This window comes from Acipenser ruthenus, chromosome 9 (assembly GCF_902713425.1).
Source record: "Acipenser ruthenus chromosome 9, fAciRut3.2 maternal haplotype, whole genome shotgun sequence".
NCBI lineage: Eukaryota > Metazoa > Chordata > Actinopteri > Acipenseriformes > Acipenseridae > Acipenser > Acipenser ruthenus.
The window spans coordinates 14,959,017-14,981,844 of record NC_081197.1 but is presented as its reverse complement, the minus strand read 5'-3'; the positions used below and the strand labels follow the sequence as shown (position 1 = coordinate 14,981,844).

The 22,828-nt window shown below is 40.2% G+C and overlaps 1 protein-coding gene across 1 annotated transcript; it reads right to left on the bottom strand.

The window, feature by feature from the left end:
- Positions 1-245: 245 nt before the first annotated feature.
- Positions 246-14,353, bottom strand: LOC117407000 (uncharacterized). Its single transcript, XM_059030488.1, has 24 exons — positions 13,162-14,353; positions 12,948-13,066; positions 12,460-12,613; positions 11,932-12,056; positions 11,480-11,669; positions 11,048-11,172; positions 7,360-7,558; positions 7,160-7,284; positions 4,887-6,714; positions 4,679-4,800; positions 4,359-4,584; positions 4,167-4,288; positions 3,797-3,992; positions 3,598-3,719; positions 3,414-3,513; positions 3,094-3,216; positions 2,777-2,949; positions 2,461-2,558; positions 2,167-2,294; positions 1,707-1,884; positions 1,148-1,292; positions 927-1,002; positions 615-749; positions 246-399 (listed from the first exon to the last, which is right to left on the bottom strand). Exons 1-24 carry the CDS (start codon positions 14,282-14,284, stop codon positions 272-274), a joined length of 6,060 nt encoding a protein of 2,019 aa, XP_058886471.1. The 5' UTR covers positions 14,285-14,353; the 3' UTR covers positions 246-271.
- Positions 14,354-22,828: the final 8,475 nt, after the last annotated feature.

Genomic DNA, 22,828 nt, shown 5'->3' with positions numbered 1-22,828 from the left:
CCCACACTCCAGTTGAAGGTGCCCATATACAGATGATTTCACCATATGACACTGCTGAATTGCATAGCAAGCCAAAGTTTCTGGTATTCCAGCAAGTACATGAACTGTACAAAAGCAGTTTACAATTAATGAATGGCCCCTCAGGAAGTGAATAATAAAGTTTCTACCATTCTACTCGATTGTCAATGCCTCCTCCTCCTCCTCCTCCCCCCCCCCCCCCCCCGTGTGAATAACACAAGACAGAATTTCAAACAAGTTATGTTTATTCAAGTTAGACTGCTACTCCAGGATCTGACAATTTCCAGACAACCCATTTCTTGAGGAAGAGTATTACAACAGATACCGGGACCAGCAAACCAAGCAGCCCCAGGAGACCATGGAAGTGCGTCCAGTGCTTCTCTGCAAGAGGAAGAAAAAGATAGATTTGGGGGCAAGCAAGACATTTGGGTGCTCAAATGAGGAGTCAGGCACTTTACCCAGACCTAGATACCAGTCAATTTGGAGTTGCTTTTGAACTTTGGCCCAAGCCAAAAACAGGATAATCTCCATCTTTAAGGGAACGATACGTGAAAGGATTAGTACTGCTTTAACACACCATCTCAGAAATCACTTACCCGTTTGTTCATGAGGCACATTCTCATCCAAAATGAAGGTTCCTTCACCATGAGCAGCTCGCTTGACTACATTCCCAGGACAAGGCTTTCCTGCACAGCGCCCTCCCACACCAAGATCTACTGGAACAGGCATATCTGTGGAAGGAGTCATCTGGAATAACTAAAACAGCATTTTATCAAGTGGTATAACTATTGTCCAAATTAGTTAACCAGGGGAGCAGAATTTAAATACTTCAGGGAAAGTCTCTGAAATGCATACGATGGAAGACTTCATGCTGCAACAATGAAGGCTTGACCTAAAATGGAACATACCTCTCCCATCAAAGCATCCTTCATTACAAACACTGCGTTTTGGGGAACACACTTCAGTTGAACACATAAAATAGATCTAAATAGTAAAAAAAAATAATAAAAAAGTTAGATAGAGCAACTGTAGATCTGCAAGTCTAAAATATACTATTTGTGACTCAGCATTTGGAGGCAAGCTTGAGTATAAAATTAGACCAAAAAAAAAAAAGCCAAAAGATACTCACATCCTCATCCAAATGCTGCTTGGTCTTGTAGTCCAGGAACTGGAAGCTTTGTATTTCAAAGCGTCGAGTGTGCTTGGATACAGGCATGTTATCGTATTCGACATGGAGGCCAGCAGCACTGCTGTAATCCAGGATGTTTGGACAACTGTGGGGTAGGTATTTCAGAATGGAGGAGTCAGACACTCGCCAACTGGGAGGATTTAAGTTAATGACAGCCATATTATAACTTTGATTATCTGCGACAACCTAAAAAGCTGGCATTTGTCACAGCAACTTGCAAAAAAAGATTTCCATCTTTTAATCTGGTTAATGGGCCATTCACTTAAGATGTTGCTAAAATAACAATCCTACATGAACATCTCAAATACAAAACATTATGGTGTAGCTGGTGAGTGGGTAAGTGTCTGAAGGGTTGAGTTCAGAAGGAAAGAGAAAAAAGGTCAGCAATTTGGTTACTGGTCATAATCTGGCAGATGCTGTTGGACAAAGCCCTAGAAATGTTGCTTTGTCACAATGGAGAAAATCAGGATTAACACCATCAATGATGCAGGATACTCACCCTTCATAGAGGATCACCCAGGCAGCTTGAGAGGACTGGGGATAGGCGATGCAGTAGTGGACCAGCAGAACTACATTGGGGTCAGGAGGGTTCATAAGATGCACTTCCAGATACACCTTGCTTCCAAGCAAGCTCAGGGGCAGATGGGACAGTGGGTGGAAAGTTGTGTAGCTGGCATCTGTAAGAGAGATAAGTGCGGTAGAATAACCAGGACTCCAGGTATTGCATGTACTTCAGTGTCAACACAACCCATTGAAAGAAAAAAAAAAAAAAGACACACCACAGCCAGATCCACATCTGGCAGTCATGGGACTGATGCTCAACATAGGCCTAGTTCCACAAGATTAAATGGGAGACGTTACACCAAAAGACATTACCATTGTCACATCATGTATACCATAACCTTTTCTCAACATTTATAAAATAAAATGCAAGAGCAGCAAGAATTTAGTTCAATTACCTGTGGCAATCCTTAACCTAACCCCAAGTGAGCCAAAAGCCAAGGTGGCTGATGGAGGCGGTGGGTTCACCACCAAGTAACCAGTGCTGGCCAAACTTCCTTTAGAATAGCGACATTCCACCTGGAGGCTGCAGTGCAGAGAGGAGACAGTGAAGACAAAAAATCAGTTGTTGACCATTGGCACAGAGTTCCCCATTTCAGTGCAACCAGCAATGTATGCTGCAAAATAAGGTTCCTTTTCAGCAAGAGGGTTAGCTGGCTGCCTGTTCCCAGCCACTGTAAAAAAGATATTACCGGTAAGAGCTGTCTCTGGTAATTTCTCCATACACCTGCCCGGTCCCTTGAACCATGCCATGAACTTCAGCAAGATAGATTGTAGTCTCTGCCACCATCTGCACAAGAAAGCGTGGAGGTGAGAACAATGTAGCCGACAAAAGTAATGCAATCCAGTGGGTCAGCCCAAAACCACTGGTATTCCATCAGATTATCACGCCACCCCTTAAACATCTGGCTATAAAATATGGACTGCAATGCCCCAAAGTCCTAATACTACGTTTGTAGTAACAAAAGCAGTGTCAAAATTGCAATACCCATAGGAGAATTAACTTACAAAGACATGTGTCCCACAGCCAGTCACTGGGAATTTGAAGATAGCAAAGTCTGGAGTACAGATTACAGGGGCACAGGATTGGTTTCCTGAAATTACTAGACTACCAGGATCTATTTCAGGCTTGGTTGAGGTGCGGTAAACTGCAAATACAAAATGCCCATCTGCTGTGCATGCTGAAAAAGTAGAAGCAGAGAAAAGGCTATATTAAATACAAAAAACATGCAATAGTGAAACTTGTAGGAAATCTGTTTAGTTGAAGGACCATTGTCCTGCTCATTAGATGAGCAGTGCTATATCAAAGTAAAACCAAGCCATACCATCCAAAGGATAGTAACACTGGGAAGTTGTTGCATCCACACAACATCCATTGGCCACACACAGTTGTGGATCAGCATTAGGTGGACCACAAGCAACCTGCTGACTTCTTGGTATCTTGCAACCTGCAAAACATTAAACTTAAAAGGTTTGTTGTATAGGGGAGACCCTGTAGTTTAGGTTGTGATATCTCTGGTAGGTAAATCCTCAATTTACAAGGAGGCACATATTGTAGTCAAGTCAATGCAAAATGGTGCAGCAACAGCATAGCACTCCTGCATTAGGAATGGCTTAAAGAACTGTCCCGGGAATAAAAACTTACCCTCACGTGGTACTAGACCAGGAACAGGACACTTGGCATGTATATCTCCATGCTGCCCAGTAAGAGTGGTGTAAAGGACTCTCAGGATATAGAAGTTGTTCTACAAACAGAAATGGATCATTGACAGGATTTTGATCACTTGTAATACAAATGGGTATGAAATCTGCAATTGCCCTCAGCTTACCAGTATCTTGACATTACAGGCATTGTAGGGGGCAGTCAAGATGTTCTTGTCGTTCCCTCTCACCAAACTGTAGCCACAAGTCTTGGGAGCACTGGCAACAGCTACCAAGTTATTGGATTCATCTACAACAAATGCCACATTTTAGGAGCATGTTTCCCCATTTCAAGCATCCAAATGACCAAGTAACAATCTCACTCACCCATTAATTGGATATCTTCTAGAAGTCCCCCAGGAAGCTCCACTGTCATGCAAGTATCACTGCAGATGACAGACACCCCAAAGGGAGGGAGTGGCGATATTGTTGGTAGGGCTGCGCTGGTTGGACATTTCATGCCCACATAGCCAAACACCCCCTCAGTGGTGGTATAGTGTAGGGTCAGGACATAAGAATTATTCTGCAGAGGAAGGAGGGAGGAGTTTGGACAAGATGCTAGGAGTAAGTCACCAGAAAATAGTTATTCAAGCATATCTAAAACATGATGCATCAGATAATCTGCTGACAACTATAAAACAAGGGGCCCCTTATCACCAATAGAGAAACTGAAGTTTGTTCTGAAAAGGAATCTTACCAATATTTTAACATCACAGGTTGTGTAGGGGGTTATGAAGATGTTCCTTCCTTCACCCTCTACCAGACTATAGTTGCAGTACTTGGGGGCATCATTGACAGGAACCAGATTATTGGATTGATCTACAAAGATGGTACCACACATTAAAACTCCCCTCAATTCGAACAAAGAAATAACCCACACACAACCTACCTATTACTAAGACTTCTTCCAGGGGTCCCGGAGGGAGCACCACCATCATGGTAGAGGCTCTGCAGATAGTAGTTGCAATAGGCACTGGTTCTGTTGGCTTCCTAGTGGTGGTTGTAGGTGTAGGGGCCTCTGTTGGTTCTCCAGCACTGGTGGGACATTTCATCAGCACATACCCTTTTTCTCCACCAGTTGTCAGATACCATAGCTTCAAAACATAGTTTTTATTCTACAAAGAAAACATTATTATAGTATACCCAATGGATTGTCATGCTTTTAATTGGCATCACACAAGATGCTGGATATCTGATCAAAAGGATTACCAGTATCCTGACATCACAGGCTGTGTAGGGTGTTATGAAGAAGTTCCTTCCGATTCCCTGAGACAAGGTGTAGTTGCAGTACTCAGGAGCATCAATGACAGCTACCCACTGGTTGGATTTATCTACAAAGAAAAAGGGAAGGTTGCAATAAGGACCCCTAGGTGTCAGACATTATGCCTCTCCAATATCTACCAAAAGTTTAGCTCACCTAGAAACAGGACACGTTTTAGAGGTTCCTTAGGCAGCTCCAACACCATACTAGAAGCTCTGCAGACAACAGATGTAGGGGCCTTTGTTACCTCCGCAGCACTGGTTTCAGTCTTCTCAGTTGGCTTCCTAGTGAGGGTTCTAGGAGTCCTGGTTGCATCCCCAGAGCCCCTTCGTGTTGTTCTGGTTGCATCCCCAGAGCCCCTTCGTGTTGTCCTGGTTGCACCCCCAGAGCCCCTTCGTGTTGTTCTGGTTGCATCCCCAGAGCCTCTTCGTGTTGTTCTGGTTGCATCCCCAGAGCCCCTGCGTGTTGTCCTGGTTGCACCCCCAGAGCCCCTTCGTGTTGTCCTGGTTGCACCCCCAGAGCCCCTTCGTGTTGTTCTGGTTTCATCCCCAGAGCCTCTTCGTGTTGTTCTGGTTGCATCCCCAGAGCCTCTTCGTGTTGTCCTGGTTGCATTCCCAGGAGTGCGTGTCGTCTTGGTTGCACCCCCAGAGCCCCTTCGTGTTGTCCTGGTTGCACCCCCAGAGCCCCTTCGTGTTGTCCTGGTTGCACCCCCAGAGCCCCTTCGTGTTGTCCTGGTTGCACCCCCAGAGCCCCTTCGTGTTGTCCTGGTTGCACCCCCAGAGCCCCTTCGTGTTGTCCTGGTTGCACCCCCAGAGCCCCTTCGTGTTGTCCTGGTTGCATCCCCAGAGCCTCTTCGTGTTGTCCTGGTTGCATTCCCAGGAGTGCGTGTCGTCTTGGTTGCATCCCCAGAGCCCCTTCGTGTTGTCCTGGTTGCACCCCCAGAGCCCCTTCGTGTTGTCCTGGTTGCACCCCCAGAGCCCCTTCGTGTTGTCCTGGTTGCACCCCCAGAGCCCCTTCGTGTTGTCCTGGTTGCACCCCCAGAGCCCCTTCGTGTTGTCCTGGTTGCACCCCCAGAGCCCCTTCGTGTTGTCCTGGTTGCATTCCCAGGAGTGCGTGTCGTCTTGGTTGCATCCCCAGAGCCTCTTCGTGTTGTCCTGGTTGCACCCCCAGAGCCCCTTCGTGTTGTCCTGGTTGCACCCCCAGAGCCCCTTCGTGTTGTCCTGGTTGCACCCCCAGAGCCCCTTCGTGTTGTCCTGGTTGCATCCCCAGAGCCTCTTCGTGTTGTTCTGGTTGCATCCCCAGAGCCTCTTCGTGTTGTCCTGGTTGCATTCCCAGGAGTGCGTGTCGTCTTGGTTGCATCCCCAGAGCCCCTTCGTGTTGTCCTGGTTGCACCCCCAGAGCCCCTTCGTGTTGTCCTGGTTGCACCCCCAGAGCCCCTTCGTGTTGTCCTGGTTGCACCCCCAGAGCCCCTTCGTGTCGTCCTGGTTGCATCCCCAGAGCCTCTTCGTGTTGTCCTGGTTGCATTCCCAGGAGTGCGTGTCGTCTTGGTTGCATCCCCAGAGCCTCTTCTCGTCGTCCTGGTTGCATCCCCAGAACCCCTGCGCGTCGTCCTGGTTGCATCCCCAGAGCCTCTTCGTGTTGTCCTGGTTGCATTCCCAGGAGTGCGTGTCGTCTTGGTTGCATCCCCAGAGCCTCTTCTCGTCGTCCTGGTTGCATCCCCAGAGCCTCTTCTCGTCGTCCTGGTTGCATCCCCAGAGCCCCTTCGTGTTGTCCTGGTTGCATCCCCGCAGAGACAACGCATGGTCTTGGTTTCATCCCCAGCATTTCTTCTAGCTCTCCTGTTTGATTCCCCAGCACTGGTTCTGGTAGTCTTTGTTAGATTCGTATTAGTGGCTGTAGGGGCCATTGTTGGACATCTCATGTGCACATACCCTCGTTTACCAGCAGTGGTTGTGTAGAGCAAGGTCAAGATGTAATTTCCATCCTGAAAAAAAATAATAAAAAAAATAAAAAATGCACTTCCCATCCTCATGTAGCGTATATTCGAGACAGTTTTTAGTCTAGATCAAGGAGAGGAACACTTGGCATACACCAACCAAGTCAGAGTCAAGCAAACAGGAACTAGCATAATTAGGCAGAATTTAGAAGGCCCGATATTGCAGGTTACACCACCAGAATCAATCTGATGCATTGTACCAAACTGTGAATCATAACTATGATGTCAAAATCACCCAGCATTGATTATTCTTTCATTGGCATTACAGCAGATCTGGATGCTTAAATAAAATCTAAAAGACAAGTTGACCATTAAAAAGCCTCCATAATCTTAATGTCTTTCTTTATTAAATATGCACAGAACATGGAACCCAATATTATGGGCCCTACTTATTTATATCTAATTTCCCAGATCAATTGGGGTTAGTCATTACCAGTATCCACACATGACAGGCCTTGTAGGAGGTTATAAAGAGGTTTCTTCCTCTTTCCTTCATCAGTGTGTAGTTGCAGTTCTTTGGGACATCCTTGACAGCTACCCATAGCCCATTAGAGTCATCTACAAAGTAGACAAGTTTCCATGAGATTACCAGAACAATGTATATATTTCATATAAAATGTAAATAATCCTCACTCATTATCTTGACTTGTTCCAGAGGTCCCTCAGGCAGCTCCACCATCATGCTGGAAGCTCCGCAGACAGGAGTTGGAGGAATGGGTTTTGTAGAGGGAGGGGGTTTTGTTGGTTCTCCACTGGTAGGGCATTCTATCTGCACTGATGCAAAGTCTCCAGAGTAAGTTGTATAGATAATGGCCAGGACATAGTTTCCATTCTAGATGTACAAGGGGAGAAGGATGAGACAGCAGCAAAAAGTATTAAAGCATGCATTAGACAATTACAACTTTCTAAACTAAAATTTGACATTCAAACAAGAACATGCAAAGGAGGAGAGGCTATTTGGCCCATCTAAGCTTATGCATCAGTGAACCAACCAAACACTTGGCTACCACTATAAAATTATATTCAAATATTAGAAGAAAAAAATTAAGGAAATGTAGTTATTTGCATATTCATTATTGCTTGTACTGAAGTACTTTGCTGGAAGTATGCAGCAATGTCGCTACAACTGTTTAAATAACATACCTGTAATTTCTCTTTTCATGGTGAGCATCCAGACAACTTTACACTTCAAGAACTTTAAAGTAGGTTTCAAAGCGCTTCTCAGAATGGTAGCGTGATGTTGGTCACAAGAGCCCACTGATGCGCATCACAACAAAAAACGTCAGCTCGGCATGCGCCTGCTATGCGACTTACATCCTGTAAGCAGCATGTTCAAGTATGTAGATTACAATAAAGGGCTTTTCACACCAAGAGTGCTGCGTCAAAAGCGTCAGCGGAACATTCATCCAGTGTATGCTCCAGGACTCAGACGGAGGGTCAATGTGGCCCCCTATCAATTAAGGGGACATTTTTCTTCAGTGAAGGGATCAATATAATTGACTCAGAACCAACTACCATTTCTTATTTTTGTTTGTTGCCAGAGTTTACTGACCTTTTGTTTCTGAACAAAAAAATAATAATGTAAAGCTGTAGATACAACCAAGGTGTATCCACAATACTCACTAACGTTTGGGGAAATATTGGGAAATGTGTCAGTCATGCTGGTGTATCACCGAGTATACACGAGGCTATTCATTGTACCAAATCAGATTAGAGCCGAGGTTTTCAATCTTTAAGCTGCATACCCCTTTCCAAAAAAAAAAAAAAAAAAAAAAAAAAAAGGTAAAAGTAAACCGCGTACCCCCATCTGAGACGGTCATAATAAAATGAAACCATAAAAACAAACAGTCTGTACAATAACATAATACAACAAAACGCACAAGCCTTGGAGTGTGTGATGGATACAATCATAAAAGCTACAGTATTATAACGGGAAAAATCTATTTACTTTTGGATAAAAAATAGTCCCTCAAACAGGTTTCTAGTTGTTGGAATCATTTTATTATAATTATCAATTAATTAAAATCAACGAAGCCTCAGTGCTAGCCTCAATCACTCAAGTGACATAGGACTATTCCGTGATACCAAATGGCAACTCATGTATTTTTTATTGATAATAGAATTACAATAAAGAAGGGGGCAACGAAAAGTGAACTATTCACGCATCTCTACAGCTGACCTCATTACGAAAACAGATTGGCGTTTTTAAACTCGGTGACAAACGTACAGTGCTGGTGCGAATTAAAAAAAAACAATAAAACGCTTACCTAGTATCAGTGTGATGGATGTCCATTTGTTACCACCCAGATCACTGATGGCAGGGAAATTGGAGAGAGCTCAGTCGCAAGACATTTTGTGCGTTTAGCCCTTTGCTAGTAATGTACTAGTATTGAGCCAACAATCCGTATTTCACTGCATTGAAAGCTAAAAACTTACTCACACCAGACGGAACAGCTTGTCAAATTAGACCGCATGGCAATACTTCGGTTCCTGATTGGCCATACATTCTGTATTTTTACAATGAACCAATAGTACTTTAACACAAACACTAAATCGGATCACTGAAAAATAAATATCGATTTGCAGGCACGAACGCACACAGGAAATAAAACGAGTTAAAGACTGGGCTTTTAGGTTTTTTTTGTTTTTATATATGTACTTTTGTATCCCAAAGACAGACTGCAGTAACCGCCCAACTGTTTATATGACATTTAAAACAGGGCTTATTTAACGTATCTATTTGAATATGTAAATTAGTCATGTGTGCATTGAACGCACTGTCAAAGCACATCAGTCTGGTGTTCGCGATTAAACGTTGATTACATGACATAAGTTTTAGATTGGCAAGTGGTACTAAATATTTTGGACAGTTTTCAAAACAATTTGCGTTTTTTTTTTTTATAACACACTTTGTTGTGCATATGATAAACGCGTATATCTGCTTCAGGTACTTATTTTTTTCAAGGTTAAACGATGGCCCGTGTTACACATAATAGAAATAAAAATGTCATATATACAATATGTATATCGTTGGTTTTGTGGATTTACTATATTTTAATACTGCACATGATATGGTTTTGAAAAATGCTACTTACCAAAACCTTGACGGCACGTGAACTGTATTACATAATTAACTATTCCGATTCCAGTGGTGTTCTCAATGCAAGATGTATTTATATACAGTGCTGTATACATATATATATATTTGTATCATGTCGTTATAGGCCTACTACTGGCGAACTGGCCAAGAGACGGTTGGTGCTTAACACCTACTGAATTATTTTGGCCCTGAATTTAAAAAAAAAAAAAAAAAAGAAAACCACAGCCAAGTTTCACATATTTTATAACGTTACCGTAGGCTATTTAAAATAAACGATGCGGTTTTCGTTTCACAAATCTACTGCACTTTGTCTATAAACTGTACTGCAGTATTCAGAAGTACACATTTCTCCCATTCACTTGCTAGGTCACTCCATATGTCCAAACATCAGAGAGATGTTTTGTCTAGCAAACAGTTAAGTTTACAGCGGATGAATTTCACAGTATTCAAGCACAAATATAATAGCCTACATTTAAACAGTCACTGCCGAATAGATTACTTATTCTTCCAGAAGTAATGGTCGGATGTAACTGGGATACGAGGTTATATTTGCGCCGGGCCATGTTGTTAACAAGCCAGTTGTCGTCCACGCTTGTAACCAGGGAGGGCGTGAGCGCAGTCTACTGGACTGGAGAAAAGCACGGGAGTTTAAATTATGAAAACGCAAGTGTAAACAAACAAGTAAAAAAATAAATAAATATTAGCCTGTCAGACCTGTCATGGTAATACACAATGCATTAATTTACTGCTTATTGGACTAATTAGGCCAAAGTGTAATGACAATTAAGTCGTACACTTTTTGCCGTGCACTTTTGGAACGAGCACAATCATGCGTCATTTGCGCGTGACACGTCATGAATGCACTATAGTAGCGCAATTAACTTGCATGTAAACACCGCCAATGTCTCAAATTTAAGTGCCGATTGATATTTGTTTTCTGACTGGTTCATGTAAACTGGTCTGAATCAGTGCTGTTTTCTAAAGGAGCAAAATTCAAGAGAAGTTGCGATTAAAATAAAAAATCCACCCGAATTAAGGCCCCCCTCTCCCCCTGAACTGCTTGGGGTCCTAAGCAATTGCTTAGTATGCTTATGCCGAGAACTGCCACGGATTACAGTTATGTTATTTAAACAGTTGTAGCAACACGTGGGATGTAGAATGCTATATTTTTCAGAACACCCTTACTTACTCTTTAAGGGGGGAATGACTTAATATTCTTACCACAAATGCAATTTGACAGCTTTGGAAGGAAGCAATCAAGATGATGTGTCCAGTCTTCATTTGAAAGAGTTGATAATTGCAGTTCTTGGCAACACTATCCACAGGTATTGTCTTGCCAGACCCATCTGCAGAAGACAAGCAATTGCATGAAAAGTTCATGGCACAGGAAGTTTTTATATAAACACATATTATACAAGACAAGGACTGCTGGAGGATTACAGTGTTGGAACTAATACATGCGACTACTAGAAATTCTAATGGTTACAGAATTCAGAAATGATGCATTACTCCAGTTATAGCCAATAAGCCAAGCACTGTATGCAATAGAAGATGTGAATGGTTTACAACGTCACTTTCCACAGGTCTAGATTGGTAAGGAGGGAGGGGTGACATTATCAGAATTACCATCACAGGAACATAGATGCTACTCACCTCTCACTTTGACTGCGTTAAGACTTCCCTTAGGCAATTTGATCATCATGCCAGACTTGGCACAAAACACTGATGGCAAGGACTCTTCAGGTGGGACTGTAACATTAATTCCTGTCCTACAAGACATGAGTGCCTGTCCTAGCTTCCCTGGAGCCATTTGATAGTAGATGTTATAGAAATAACGACCCACCTAGGAGGGGGAGAAAACAAAATAGAAACACTGGCTTTGTTCTGGAGTTTTAAAATCTTCACATTATCCTGTTCCTACGGGTAGGAAGGCTATTCTAGTTGCAATATTTAAAGATTGAAAATAAACCAATTTTATATTTCACCATCATTTTGTATGGGCACACAGGTGAAATACTGTATTGGTCCATTCTTCATAGATTACAATGCAGGCTGTATACAGAGCATGATGTTTCCTATACTGGTGGAAAGCAGGATACACGTACCGATCTCCTCACGTGACATCCATTGTATGAAGTAGTGAAAGTGATCCTTCCCTCTGAATCACTCAACAGTTGATATTTGCATTTAACAGCAACTTCGTAAATGGATACCCATTTGTTGAATTTATCTACAATTGGAAGAAATTTGGTGAGATCTCCCGATCTTCCTCTATTGCGCAGCTTCTTCTATGGGTACACCCACTCACATTAACAGTGTAAGGAATCAGACTAGAATAAATCTTGTGTTCAATTACTCAGAATTGCTACCAAGCATTTGCAAAAAAAAAAAAAAAAAAAAAAATTACTTCATCTTACCCACAGATCACGATTGACCACAACACAAGTCAATACTTGTACTTTTGGACAGGGGTGCTATAATCCTTATGTTCAAGACCATGTACTGCTTGAAAGTAGCCTACATGTACCAGTTTCAAATGCATGCAAGGAGTTGCAGCAAGGTATATGGTGAAGCAAATACACCCATACATTTCAAAGTAAGATGTCATTTAGTGCCAGGCAGGAACAACTCACTTTTTACACGAAGTGCTTCTACTGGTCCTGCTGGGAGTGTGATGGTCATGCTACTCTTACCACAGATTGTAATAGGTCTATCAGGTGTGGGAACTGGACAGGACATATGCACATAGTGGTTTCTCCACATCAGGGTCAAGACATATTGCCCACCCTGCAAGCAAAGGTAAAAAATCAAGTTGAATGGGAATGTTCTAACCAACATCTGTATGATTGCATCTTTCAACCACAGCAGAGAGTTTCAATAAAGACCAATGGAGTTTAAAGTAGATGCTCTGAAGTTAGACTATAGTATTAGTTCTAATATAAAACACAATTACCCCAAAAGAGATAAACATTTAAGAAGTTGAATTAGTTGTATATTTACAAGGCTTAACAGCAGTGCACTGGCATTTACTTATTCAGTTTCATTTATACTGTACAAAGGCCAACAAGTTCATGTGTTAAGGCATAGTATCACCAGACTAAGTTAAGAATCTAAATCTTACCCGTGCCTTCACATTGCAACCTTTGAAGGCAGTTGTAAAGATGACAATTCCTTTTTTCTCCAACACTGTGTACCTGCATCTCCGAGCAATCTTGCTGACTTCAACAAGTATAATGGCGACTGGGGGGTTGAAGGGTGAAGAAAGTAGTTAATGAGACTTGATAACCATGCCTCTTCCAGAATTAAACTGATACCAGGCTAAGCAAAACCCTTACCTCGCAATTTGAGGTCTGTCAACCTTCCACCAAACAATTTGATGGTCATGTCTGTGATACCGCATGTAGTTGCCGAAACCACGGTGGTCAGCCCTCCTTCACTTGTTGATTTATCTGCCGGTGCCACTGTGCTATGGTGAGAAGGGTTTCCTGGGTTCTTAATAGGTAGATTGAAGACACCGTAGGGTCCTATAGAGGCATCATAGACACTGCTTGGCAACATGTGACCTCCGGAGAGATCAGGAGAGTTGCGTGCACTGGCAATCTTGAAAGCTGGAGAAAGAGCTTCATACAACTCCCGATTTATATCAGTAAGCACAGAGCAGTCAAAAGAAGCATGCATGCCAGGAAGGTCACCATTAACTACATCTTCAGGAGGCAAAGAATCATTACCTTCCTTTTCAAGATCTAAAAACAAGGCAAAATCATAGCCTAGGGTTTCAGAGTAGGTACCAGATGTATAGTTGTCAGAGTCAAACTCTTCATTGCCAAGTTCACCTATACCCATTTCTGTCACAAGTGTATTGGACACATTCTCTTTAGGTGAAGTAACTAAATCAGCATATGCAAAGACTTCTGGGAAGTCAACATCAGGGTCATTATTCAAGTCAGTAAAGAGCGCATGTTCCACATCGCCTTCAGATTCTGAAGCCATAGGGTATTCATCAGCAACAAAAGGGACAACATACTTGGTCAGATCAGAATTGAAGTCATCACTATCTGGACTGGAAAAGATAGGCTGTTCAAGTGCATCCTCATCATACCTATAATGCTGGCTGAAATCAAAAAGCCCATGGTTTGCAGCATCAGATTCAGTCTCAGCAAACACATGATCATGAGACGGCTGGTTATTCTGCAGATCAACAGTGGCAATCTCAGAAAGTTCACCTTTTCTATTTGTTGAAAAGTAATCATGTTCAGACAAAAGATCATCAGCAGAAGGAATGGCTAAATCAGTAGCTAAGCTCAAGTTCCCTCCACGATCCAAGTTTCCTGTTCCTGACATGGAATTTGCAGCCGCTTCATCCTGCAGGCGATCATGAGCTGTGGCAAGAGCTTGTGTGAGCCCCAAGACCCAGGCCATTAAGAAGAAAGGCAGCATTGCCCGCCCTCTCCGTAACATCACTAGTATAACAAAATACAACCACAACAAAAAAAAATAATCAAGCCATAGGTCTGTGGTTTAGAGGCGCGGGTATTTAAACTGTGACGCTTCAAGCGTTTTAGTTGAAGTTGTATTTAGCAAGCCAATCGACGCCGATGAATTATCAGCATTCTCAGATCATTAGTAAATCACTGCTAGAATGAATTCTGCACGAGAAAAAATCACCTGGTTTGATTTTTATTCTGAGAAACGTGTGTAAATGTGACCTATACTGAGAATAAAAACATAGCATTGCATTAGAAATAGGAATTAACGTAATGAAAGAAACAATAAAAATGAAGTACCTATGATTCCTGTAAACGGCAATCAATGAATGCACTTGCATAACATAACAAGTAAACTAAATTTAGTATTTGTGTATTTATTCACATTCTCTTAAAAAAAAAAATAAGACCGAAAAAATAAGCTTCACATGGAAATTAAGAATAATACGGTTCAGTATAGTGTCCTATTTTGTTCCATGACTAACAGTAACTGTTGGTAGAGATCAACTGAGTCTGTTGCATTCTCACCTCCATATTATTGTATTTGTTAAAATAAATAGATCGCTGTTTATTATACAGTACCCCACATAAATCAGTTCATGAAAAGGTATACTGTTAGCCAGGGGCACCATTTATGGGGGGTTGCAAAGACTTGGCAAAGTGGTGACGCTGTTAAAATCTTTAGGACTACGGAAGGATGAGGTTGTCAGTGGAGCCTGTGTCCATGACAAGGGCAAGTGATCACAGAAGACAGGTTAAAAATAATTTAAAAAATATATGCAGCGCCACATTTGTATTTAGCAGTTGGAATAGTACATATTGCTATATGATTTATATCTTAATTAACTTGTTGAACAAAACGCTGCTTAATTAATTTTGCAACACAGTTAGCTAAACACTATGGTATTATTATATAGGAAAACGAACATCATCCATGTATATAATAAAGGAACAATTGAAAGCTTTAGTCACTTTATTTAGGCACTGTTTGTGAACAGTTTAGATTATATTAATCATGTTTTGATTCATCACCTTTGATTTAATGTTAGTTTCTTTTTATTTGAACACCTGTGTAAAGCACGTTTATTTTGTTTTGCACATTGTAGTTTCAGCACAGATTCCACTGGCACGTTGAAGCTCTCCTGTTCTCAGCCCCCATAGGTTTAAACTGGATCATTTGAAGAAGCTGAGCACCTGGTATAAAACTTCCTGATTTTATGCATTCGAGAGATTTGTCTGGAGTGGAGGCTGGACGCACAGCCAGCAGGCGCTGAGAAGGAATGCGACTTGTTTGTGTTGGCGTGCAGCTACATTTTTCGATATTAATCTGAAAAATTGATCACTGTGCGCGGCCTCGCCCTAGTCAAAAAATCCTATAGGATTTCATGTTTTTCCAGTACAATCCAATAGGATATCTATAATCCTATTGGATTCTTTTAGTTTCTATTGGTGTATTGCTGTAAGGTTACTTTAAGATCTATTTATATCCATATTATTATTTAAATGGAGTGGAGTATTATTTAAACATTAGATTTAAAGGTATAGATTTAAATTAGATAGCGGGTCAATCTTCATGTTTTAGAAGTTCCACTATCGATTGTGCAAATATTGCTTGTGTTCTAATCTAGTGAGAGTGTGTGTATGTATATATGTGTATATTATATGTGTATGGCGGCTGTGTGGTCCAGTGGTTAAAGAAAAGCGCTTGTAACCAGGAGGTCCTCGGTTCAAATCCCACCTCAGCCACTGACTCATTGTGTGACCTTGAGCAAATCACTTAACCTCCTTGTGCTCCGTTTTTCGGGTGAGACGTAATTGTAAGTGACTCTGCAGCTGATGCATAGTTCACACACCCTGGGCTCTGTAAGTCGCCTTGGATAAAGGCGTCTGCTAAATAAACAAATAATAATATAGTGTGTGTGTGAATGTTTTTGTAATTTATAAAGTTAAATAAAAATGCTAAACACATGTAAAGGTTATATCATTTAATTCACATTGAAATTTGACATCAGCCACAAATCTACACATTGTAACGTTACTGTACACATACACATCTTGTTTAACATAAAATTATATATATATATATATATATATATATATATATATATATATATATATATATATATATATATATATATATATATAATGTATTTTTTATTTAAAAAAATAATAATAATTAACTTTCCTACTGCTACTGACTGTCTATAATTATAGAGATGTTCCTTAACGGGTCCTGGGAAAAAAAAATATTTGTTATCCAACGGTACAAATGTATAGGCTAAATACATACAATACGGACGGTACAAATGTATAGGCTAATTACATACACGTGTATAAAAACCTACCGATACCCCTTAATGTTTTGAATCCCTTTAAAAAAAAGTCGTTACAGTTTTATTGTCTGCGCGTGCTGCAGCTAGGCGTCACTGTGGTACCTGAGTTATGATAATCTGCTGTTCTGAATAGCGACTTTGTATCTACTGGAGTGCATCCTGCGGTTTCAATTAACACCGTTGTATCTTAAACTACGGTGTATAGGTTTGAAACAATGTATAATGTTTGGGGATGGTAAACATATTTAAAGAAGATGAATGAGCTAATACTGACTCGCAAAATCGCAAATTACAAACCCAGTATTAATGGCGGGTTCCCTCTGGGGTAGAAGGAATAACCTTCAGACAAATAAAAAAAGGCGCCATCAATACCACGTTTGTAATTTGCGATTAGCGGGTGTGTCAAACCTTGATTTGGTCCAGGCCTTTGACTAACTTTTGCTTTTACCTGCACAACACATATTAGAAGATAGACAGTAATTATTTATCTTTGTCTTGTGCATATGCCACAGCACAAAAAAGAAAAAAGAAAAAAAAGAAACTCATTCAAATGAGACATTTGATATATTTAATAATATACATAAATTACCTGGAAATCGCTCCTTTCTGTTTCTTCTTCTTGCACTTTAGTTTTAATCTGTTCTTTTAAAGTGTCTTTAAAATTGTATTTTGTTTAAATAGTAAGTGTGTCTATATGCATTCCAATATCTCTCTTGTTAGTTGGATATTTTCATCTTTTTCAGTTTTACTATAGGCAATATATTGGTTTAAAAAAAAACCCTGTAAAACTGAAACATCGTAAAACTTTCAGTATTGTATATCGCAAAAACATGTCTGTCCAAAATAATTTTAATTTACAAGTGAATAAATCTGAACATCTAAAACTAAGAAACATATGCAATTATTTTGGACAGATATGTTTTTTGTGATGTCCAATACTGGTTGGTACATGTTTTGATTTATTACTTTTTTTAAGGTCAAGGTTTATCAATTTATACTAATATCAACCAATTTTTCTTTAGGAGTTGCAAGATTGCAAATGCTATGAATACAAAGAGCAAAAATGCAAAGAAGATTGTACAAAAACATAAGAAGGACACAATTAATACACAAGTAGGATGAGTTACAGAGAACTGTTTTAATAATCAAATTATTTTTTTGTTTGTTTTGTGTTTTTAAGTGTATATTTATTGGTTGATTTCAAAATAACCACTCAACTTCTAATTTAAGCATGTGTCAGTGTTATTGTGGCCCTTCCTTAACTTCTGATTACCAATATGACACAGTAACCACTTTTGTAAAATGGTCCAGCTTATCATCAATATCAATATCTTACAAAACTGAGAGAAAATGTTTACCCTCAGAGAGTTTGCAGGAGACATTTTTCAGTATTTGTAATGAAAATAAATGTTTTTATAATACTTTAAAGAGTTTGTGGGCAAAAGCAAAGCATTAAAAGAGGGTTTAAGCCATATTTTCTTTTCTCATGCTAGAGATCTGCTACTCAGTGTGATGAATGCACCAAAAAATAACATTTTAAGATTTAAAACTGAAAACAAAAAAAGATGGGTTCTGAAATAGCGGAACTGAAAGATTTAGTTAACCGCCTTTATAAAAAAAATTGGTGCACTTGATAACAAAATCAATAAACAACAAGGTAAGTCAATCTGAGTTTAGCGGCATAATAAACTAATGCATTACTATATTCCTAATATTTAATTTCTGACATGTTTTAAAAAATAAACAACAGTGGAATGTATAATGAGAGAATGTAAATAAGATGTATTCTTTAATTTACTACTTATACACTTCTGTACCTATTATTTATTAAACTTACTGGCACACTTTGTATATCACAGTTCAGCAGGTTGTTACATGACATGCGTTCATAGGAAAATATCAATATTAAGTACTTTTGGAGTAGTACTTGTGGGATTACATGCTTTGCTTTGTATTTACTCTTATTCATTGCAGGATTGCCTGCACTAATGGAATAAGAACCTGAAAAGCTCCTGGAGAAGGAGTTGGAAAGTGCAACCAAAAGACGGTTCCAGAATCTGGACAATCTAGATATCTTGAATCAAAATCAGCAATAAAACAGTATGTATGCTCTGATTATTTTACGATTATAATATATATTAGCTGTTAACACATTCTAATTTAATGCATATTAAAAAAACAAAACAATATAAAGCATATAAAATAAAAAAAATCTCATATAACCAATAACTATGACATTTGTAAAACACTATGAAATACTATAACATTATGAATCGCATTCAAGCAGATGGACAAATATTTCTTGTTATTTTATTGCTTAAAAATCAATAAAATAGTAATTGCAAATACAAGGAATGTCACTTTAAATAACAGTGTTGTTTTACTTCTAGGTGAAGATAAGTCTACAAGTATCACGTTGGAGCAGTACTCCTGGGGGGATCCCAAGAAGACGGCCAAAGAGCTGTGTTGCGCAGTATTTGGACGGAAAAATCTAGCAACACACAGCTTGACAGGAAAGACTTCTGATGCTTTTAGAAGCAAAGAAGCCAAGCCACCACTGGATCCAGGGAAAACTGCAGACATCATTCGTGAGTTAAACCTTTTTTTAACTGCTTAGTAGTGTCCTTACTTTTATTTACAGTGAAATCACATGGCACCTCTGTAATTATGTTTAATATAACATTTCTCATATGAGTATCTCAACTTGTGCTTCAATGTGAAAATGTTATTAAAAAAACTAAGATATAATTTTGATACAAATCATACAAAATGTATGTGTTGGTACTAAATTAAAGAAAAAGCCCTATTTCCAAAACGGAATGAAAACAAATATATAACTTTGCCCAAGAACTTCCACTTTGCCCTGTGCTGACTTTTTTTTTTTTTTTTTTTTTTTTTGCAGATTTCATAAATGCAAAAACAGGAATGGAAAAAAGATAAACAAACAAGCCATCTCTCAAAAATGTAGTGATGAAGAAAAAATATCAAAAAGGAAACTGAGTTCTGAAGATTAAATTAATAAATTAATAAATAATATTAATAATACACTTTTTGTAGGATTTTCTTGTGTGTTTTCTGTGCGTGTTTAAATGAAGTTCTCCAGAAAAAATGTTTGCAAATAACATTAGAAATGTGAAAGTCAACTGGTGCAATATATGTTTTTGCTCTGAAGATGTGTAATACTGTTTGATTTATAGAGAACCTAATGAATTATATTATTATTTTTTTATTATTATATTATTATTATTTACAGAAAATCTAATAGGAATCTTGATAAAAATCCAATAAAAAAAATCCTGTTGGAATCCCATAGAAAAAAACCCAGTTGGAAATCCAATAAGGAATCCAGTGGAAAATCCTATAGCACTACTATTGGAATCCAGTAGAAAATCCTATAGGAATCCTATTGGAATCCAGTAGAAATTCCTGTAGGAATCCTATTAGAATGCAGTAGAAAATCCTACTGGAAAGGTTCCAAAACTCTATAGGATTTTTCTATTGGATTTCCTATTGGATTTTTTCTATGTGAACCAATGGAGAGGTTGGCCATTGATGTGCTGGGCCTATTTTCCCAACTCAGACCACGGGAACCATTGTTTTGGCATCTGTGTGTTACTTCACCAAGTGGCCAGAAGCCTATGCAGGAGGCACAGGTGGCACAGGTGGCACAGATGGTAGCGGACACACTCATCGACGGGTTCTTCTCCCAGTTTGGGGTCCCACAAGAGCTCCACTCCGAAACTGGACGCACCCTGGGTGGGACCCTGTACAGTCCTGGCTCACGTGAGAGAGGTCGTCTCCCGAGTCCAGCTGCTCGTCCGGAACCGGAAAGCGGTACTCCACCGCGACCGCCTTGCCCCTTATCATGGACCGGGGCCAAACAGCCATCACCCAGGGCGCCACCGGTTTCACCACCGGTGCCACAGACCCCCTTTGCCAGTTCGGGACCTGCAAGGGACTCTCCCCAAGGCAAAGCGTGGCGCCATGACACCGCCCACTCTATACAAGGACTTCTTGTCCTACGCTGCTCAGCCCTGTTGGGCAATCGAACCATACTGGTTCTAAGCACCTCATGCTACAGTCACTCGGGGGGGGTTAAGGGGTTCTTCTGAATGCTTGGAAACGCATTTCATGGTGTCGCCCCAACTACGGAGCTGGACTCTTGGGCATTGCGCCCTGTAGACTTTTTGGGGACAAAAAGAGACTAAGGTGGGGGCAATGTAGCGATCCATGCATCTATGTAATTGTGTATTGTGTACTGTACTGTAATTCCCGTTGTATTGTGTTCCTTTCCCCCTCTGTATTCCCTGCAGTTGCTGGTCGACTGTCTGTGTCTATGTGTAAATGTAGCCTGCGCGTGTGGTGCTTTCTGTGTCCCCGGTTATTGGCTATTGTTTGTCTGTGCCCATTGGTCCTGGTGTGCGGCTGAGGACCAATGGGATGTGTGTAAGCTCCAGAACCCGATTATAATACAAGTGCAGAGCTACATTATAAGAGGGCGCTGCACCGCCAATTGTGTGTGTGTGTGTGTGTTCTCAAAACTGGTTACTGTTCCAGGATTGCAATGAAGCAGACAGAGCAGTGGTCTGAGTAATTAAAGCAATTGAACTTGAATCAAGCATATTGTCTTCTTCCTTTCTACTGCCTGTGAACCGCTACAGTATCATGTCATCATTTTGCACTTTCAGACCAAGAAAAAAAACAAAACAAAACAAAACAAAACAAAAAGCAAACACACACCTCAGGGACAATATTACTGCCATTTTATTTTGTATCATCATAGTGAAATGCATTGGTACACATGCATTGCATTATACATCTATCTTCTGTTAATTAAAATTTTTCAGAATACCGTTGTGCTATAGAGCTATTAAAGATGCACAATTCCCTCCCATGCAGTTACACGTCTTGAGCACAGAATAAACTGCTTCTGTGAATGTATTATAAAAAGCCAACATCCAAATACACACCAATTTTCTAATTTGGAGTTCATGTTCAATTTTAAATCAGATTATTATGCCATCCTGTGCACTGGCCTCCGCTGCAATCCAGAGACCATGACATGTTATTTCTCCCCAGCCAGGTTTTCCCTTTCCTGGGCTGTGAAGAACATGCAACTCCAATCTCCCAGTCTGTCTTTTTACAACCAGTTCCCAGTAGTGCCGTCCAAAGTTGAACCCCTCACACCCCAGCACATACAAGGTGTCAAATCTCTTGGGACTGTACAGGGATTTCACAGGTTCATCTGTGTAGTGCACAACAGTTCGATTTTCTGATAAAATTAGATTTTTATTTGTAGTTCCAGGGTCTAAAGTGACAGTTGTTGCATCTATTGAGATAAAAAAAAGTTGTGGTCAAGAGATCCAACATACATCCAATACACAAAGAAGCTACATTTATGAAGCAATATTATAAGTGAAGTAGCTTAACATGAACCACATATGGTGGTATATGGAGTGTAACAGCTCCATTCCATTGGTTAATGCACATTGCAGAGTTTGTAGGATACACAGACCGCCAGAGAGGGTCAAAGGTTAATGTATATAGGAAGTAGAGGTTCGTTCAACATTTGTATCAGAAGCAACAAGAACAAATACAAGTTGCTTGAGAAATAACTACAGTGCGTGTTTCTTTACAACCCTGGATCCCTTGACACTACAGTATACATATAAAAATAACTGATTATGTGAATGTCTATTTTATTTATGAATTGTACCCTGTAGAAAGGCCAATACAGCACTCCATGTGCGCCCCCCTTCCGTAACTATAGCAGAGCTTAAATGTATTTATGTTTCATACTGTTGCAAGGAGCAGCAGGAGTAGGTCTAACTCTTGGGTGATCTTGTGTATGTTTAATGAGGAAGCAAAAAACTGAATTTATGGAATGTAACAACAAGGATAAATGGAGACCCAGTAAAAATGCTTTTTAATCTGTATGGGACACTGTCAGTGTCCACAAGGCCTGCTTTCTTATTAAGCAGGGCACACAGATGACTAAACAATGAAAGAATACAGTAAACAGATCCCTAGGACTATTATATTCTAAAAGGTATTGAAAATGTCGACCCAGGGAACTTTGTTACCTGAAAAAAGAAACAAGTACCAGGGGTCACAAACGGAAATTAGATAAAGGGGCATTCAGAACAGAAAATAGAAGGCACTTTTTTACACAGAGAATTGTGAGG

Coding starts and splice junctions, on each gene's coding strand:
- LOC117407000 (XM_059030488.1), bottom strand. CDS start 14,284: ATGTTACGGAGAGGGCGGGCAATGCTGCCTTTCTTCTTAATGGCCTGG. Junction 2,559..2,776: donor GCTGTGGGACACATGTCTTT/GTAAGTTAATTC, acceptor TTTCTTGTGCAG/ATGGTGGCAGAGACTACAAT. Junction 1,003..1,147: donor AGCAGCATTTGGATGAGGAT/GTGAGTATCTTT, acceptor TTTACTATTTAG/ATCTATTTTATGTGTTCAAC.